The 5,098-nt window shown below is 50.8% G+C and overlaps 1 protein-coding gene across 1 annotated transcript in view; it reads right to left on the minus strand.

Moving 5' to 3' along the window:
- Positions 1-1,668, minus strand: part of LOC127749180 (peptidase inhibitor 16-like) — a 50,645-nt gene extending 48,977 nt beyond the window's left edge. Inside the window, exon 1 of the mRNA XM_052266338.1 lies at positions 1,589-1,668. Coding sequence (XP_052122298.1) covers positions 1,589-1,592 — 4 coding nt within the window. The 5' untranslated portion in view covers positions 1,593-1,668. The remainder of the gene's footprint in view (positions 1-1,588) is intronic.
- Positions 1,669-5,098: the final 3,430 nt, after the last annotated feature.

A 5,098-nucleotide genomic window follows, 5' to 3' on the forward strand; every position in this document is an offset into this window, starting at 1 on the left:
GGGAGGGTTTACAACACTTCGAAAAATATCGTCGTAAAATTACAACATTTGTCGTAATTTTTATTCAGAAAGTATGCTGTAAATTTGTGACAGCCACATTCTTGCTTGTCGATCAATCCCAAGTCGAAGCGGGTTGCTTGTAAATTGAAATTATAATTTCACAACACACGCTGTGAAAATTTTTCCCGTTAACCCACGACTTTTTCTTACATCACAGTTAACATCAAAAATTTACTTACAAAAAAAAAACACCCGACACACTCTTTGTATACAGAGATAAATCAACCAAGACGTGTTCAACCGGTAAACACTTGCAAGTGAGCAGCCCTACAGTGAGCACTTGCCCATTCACACCAATTGGATTTTACTTTTACAAGTTTAAGAAAGCAATGGTTTTTGCATACATTTCTGTGATGTTTGGAACATTGTGCATTCGTGTGGACGAAATTTTTCACACTCAACTTAGGTCTAAAACGAAAAACGTAGGTTCAACTTTGCACAAAAACATTTTAAAGAACGGTTATAGGTGCGGTTGTAATTTTGCACAAAAGCGTATATCCCGTCGTCACAAAGGATCGGAAGTAGCATGGTTTATAAAGTCGCCTCGAGCAGAGTGGTAAATATCCTACTTGTATGAGGGATTCTCTCGACCCCTACGGCAATGGCATCCTGTCTGGGGTGCGCTGGGGTGCACTTCTTGTCACATGCGGCCCCGTCACGTGGGGATTGCAGCCGGCCCGGGCCGGGATAGGCCGGAGATTGCTTCGCTGAATCACTTTGCGAACTGCTCACGACGAGGCACGACGCACACTGCGCGCGAGGCAACTTATATTGCACGCGCCAAACGAGATCGGGATATATATACCGGGTGTTTAACACACTGCAGACGTGTTGGTGAACGTCGCGCATTTGGGAGTGTGAGCGAATTTTCCTTTGGGATTTTCACCAACTGTTACCTAAAAGCGTGTACAAAAGGTGTACAAGTGTAAAACGCGCACGCCTACAAGCCTGCGACACTCGCGGACACTTTGGGTTTCCTGTATTTGCGTCCGTTGCGCTACACGTTCTGGTGAGTCTACACCGCACGAGACAGGTGGTCTTTTTCGTTTGGCGTCGCTATTCATATTGTCCAAATAAACCCCGTAACACACTTCCTCCACCAACTCGTCTCCCCAACACAAAATAAGTTCCTGTGGTTTTGCTTTTTGCTGGCCTGGGGACACGCCATTCATAGGAAGCGAGGCAAGTTTGATTGATCTGAAGTTTGCTAAATAAGCATAGTCTCATTTCTTTGTCGTATTTTTTTTGTATCTATGAAAAAATTACACGCCCCCCCCCCCCCGACGTAGAGAAAATACCGAGCCGAAAATATCGGTTACCGATTTATCATCGGACTCGCTTTAGGAACGTAAGTTTGAAAACAACAGTAAACAACAGTAACACACGAGGGGGAAAAATACTCCAACCGCATAACAAAACAAAAAATTGTAATTAATTTGGAGAAAAAAAAAACAACAAAAGAAAACGCAAACTGCAATGTGAGGGAGTTTGTGGAGACGCGACCCCCCGCGGCCTGAGTACTACTCACCCATGTCTGCGAACAGGCTGCACACAAGACCGGAGCGCGTGCGAGAGCCTCCCGACCTGCCTACTGTCTGGCACCGCAGAGCCGGCGCGCCGGGTACCTAGGCCCCCCCCGGGGTCCGACCCGTCCCGTCGGAAGGGGCCCCCCGTACCCTCCACCCCCCCCCCCTCCCTCCTCTCCCCGGGGTGGATGCTGTGCGCGCGGGGACATGGACCACAAGGCCCTGGAGGAGGAGCGGCCGCCAGCCCCCCTCGCCGCCAGCCGCCACCTCGCCCCGCGTCGTCGGCCCCGCGTCCTTCCAGTTTTATTGCCATTACGTTGGTATTTAGCCGCCAGTTTCATTTGCTGCGGTTGGCGTCACTGCGTTTTGTTTTTCGCGCGCGCTTGCTCGGGCTGTGTTGGCTTGGAGCGACCGCCCGGCGGACGAGATGCGTGCGGAACAGGAACGCGGGTGAGGCGGGGGCGGGGCGGGGCGTGGTGGGGCGTGGCAGGGAAGGGCGGGGCGGGGTGACGCGGGGCGCGGCGGGGTCATCCTTGATCTTGCTCTTTGCGCAGCACGGTCGGCCGCGACAAGCCAAACGGGTCCTGGGCCGGAGGAGTCCAGTCAGAGGCGCAGCCTCCCGAAGAGGTCCAGGTAGGGCCTCACTCGGTGGCGCTGCTGATGGTCTCTCTCGCTCTCTCGCTCTCTCGCTCTCTCGCTCTGCGCCAAACTCCCGGCGGTCACCAACCCGCAGCCGCGGCCCCGCGCCGGCACCCGCGGACCTCAGAATGGATGGTCCAGTTCGCCAATTAACGCGGCTCGCGCTTTACCTCTGACATCGATATTATTTTCTTTTTTTCCCCACAGTGGCACAGCGGGTCTTTTAGAGGTCATTGACATCGCCGATGTAACACACAAAACAATACCAATTCAATATTAAACAAAAATAAGTTCTTTTGTGGGTGTGATATTTTTTTGCGAGTCCTGTACAAATTTGAAAGAACGCGATTACGCGAAAGGAAGCACGAGTCTTTATCATCTCTCTTTCTCTCTCTCTCCAGACATACACTCGTCATTAGTCGGTGAAATCAACAGACAGGGGGACCGGACGCCGTAAGTCGAACGTCGAACACAACAAACAAGAGGGGTCGGCTCCTGATGATAACGCTTTAGAAAACATGCCAATACGTGGGGGCAGGGGCAGACATCTCCGAACAGAGAGGGGGGGAGAGAGACAAAGAGACATGGGGTTAGTGGTGAGTGTGGTGGTGCTGGTGGTGGTGGGGCTCATTGGCAGAGCCCAGGGCAATTACGTAGTCGCAACGTGCACAGGAAGCTTTGCCGACACAACAAAAATGGAAGGGACTCAGACACCCTCTACGTATCAGAGACACTCAAAGGCGTGTTTATTGAAGCGTAGCCCCGTAGCCTGTGTGAGGGCAATTCCAGGAAAATTGGTAAAAATATGTCCCTTCGTCACGCGATCTTGAATCAAGTAAGTATCCTTGGAACAAATCTATTTCCTAGACCTGTGTTTAGTACACAATCGTACCATCCCTGGGGGGTGATCGGAGAGCTCCCTCCCCGCGGGGAACTATTAGTTCTCTGCTGTAAAAACGAATTAGTGTTGACAGCTATCTCTGTCCCGCTCTCACCTATGCCGTGGTAGGAGCCATGGCTGTGTGGAGGTGGCGGCCGTGCGGAAGCTGTCGGCTGTCGGCTGTGGGCTACATTCAATTAGGGGGCAGTCAGACAGACTGCGAGCGAGAGAGAGAGAGCGAGAGAGAGAGAGAGAGAGAGAGAGAGAGAGAGAGAGAGAGAGAGAGAGAGAGACCTACAACTACTGTGTAGTGGTGGTGTTGGTGCGAAAGAGACAGAGAGATAGCCGCTGGATTATATTTCGCGGAGTGCGTTTCCCGGGGGGAGGGGGGGGGCGATAATGAAGGGAGGGGGGGAGGAGGCTTGTTAGAGGACGAGCCGCGGGAAGGAAGGAGCCGCGCACCGGCGGAACAAGTGCGTGTGTGTGTGTGAGACTGATTGTGTGAGTTTGTGAGAGAGGGAGAGAGAGAGTCGTGTATGTGTCGGGTCGAAAGAGGAGCGAAAAAGAAGGATGTGGCGGCAAAACGGCGGCGAGTCAAGTAGGCGTGAAGTAGGGAGATACGCCCCCCGGGTTGTCTTGTAAAAAGGCCGGTGGAATGTAAGTCTGCGATCGTAAGTATTTACGTTACAAACTAGTTCATTATTATTACTTTTTCGTTGTAGTTTTTGAGCGAGACAAATTTGAGTTTTCGTGTTTTTCCTTCTTTGATGTGCATGGCACCTTGAACTAAAGAGGAGTTTCCAATGATTAACAAATGCTGCAAAGCATATCGCTTTAAAATTGAAAAGTAAATGCTTATCGTAGTTCCAAAGGATCAACATCCTTTGTAATTTACGAAATTAACAGTGCGAACTTAACGCCACACAACAGATCAAGTTGAAAGTTCATGACAGAGCTAATTATTGGATCACACAAAAGAGTGAATGACAGAACGTTAACGCGTTAAATTGATCTTAATGATTTTCGCTCCACGCTGGTCTGCCAAAGCGAGTAAGTTTGTAAAAATAGTCACACCTCGTGTGATAAAAACCATACACAATGTCCCTCCGCCGCCGATACGGACCTATACCGGAAGCTTCTTTGCACTCTGCTATCGCTCCACTCTCCGTTGGGTTCGCCCGGACCTAAGTCACAAATTAGTACCTTACCTACTATACCCCCCTAATCTATGCTGCTCCACCGCTCACCCCCCCCCCCCCTCTCCCTTCCTTCTTCCCCTTTCCTCCCACTAGACCGCTGCTGCCCTGGTCCATTAGCAGAGCGACTCGCTGCGCTTGTAAACAGAAGCCCTGATTAAGGTGGTGACCTTGACCTCCCCGACAGCTTCTTCCCCTCCACACACACACACATGTACACACCTTCACACACACACACACACACACACACACACACACACACACACACACACCTACACACACACGGCGGCCCAACAATATAACTAACTGCGCCTGCGCGTAACTTTTTAATGGACTGCGGATCTTACAAATCCAAAGTGACTGCCGAGCTGCCGCCGTGGCAATCATCTCCGTCTGCATGTCGAGAGACGTGGATGTGTGTGTGCGTGTGTGTGTGTGTGCGCGCGCCCGCTTGTGTGTGTGAGAGAGAGAGAGGGTGCGAATGATAGTGTAGTGGACGTGCAACGGTGGCACCCGGAAAACAGAAGCAAATTGTGACGATTATTACAGAGAACTTGCAACATTCAGAGACATATTTATGTTTTTCTCTTCTTAACGGTTTGCTAATTGTTGTAATTTTCTGGCCATCATTTCCCTGGCACATAAAAATAATTCTTGAAGAACGGTAGCTTAGCTGCTGATACTATGGCCTCCTGAAGAGAGGGCGTGGGCACATGGTGGCGCCCAAGTGGCGCCAGTTTTCCATCTCTCTCTCTCTCTCTCTCTCTCTCTCTCTCTCTCTCTCTCTCTCTCTCTCT

This window comes from Frankliniella occidentalis, unplaced genomic scaffold (genome assembly GCF_000697945.3).
Source record: "Frankliniella occidentalis isolate FOCC.00 unplaced genomic scaffold, Focc_3.1 Scaffold37, whole genome shotgun sequence".
NCBI classification, from domain to species: domain Eukaryota; kingdom Metazoa; phylum Arthropoda; class Insecta; order Thysanoptera; family Thripidae; genus Frankliniella; species Frankliniella occidentalis.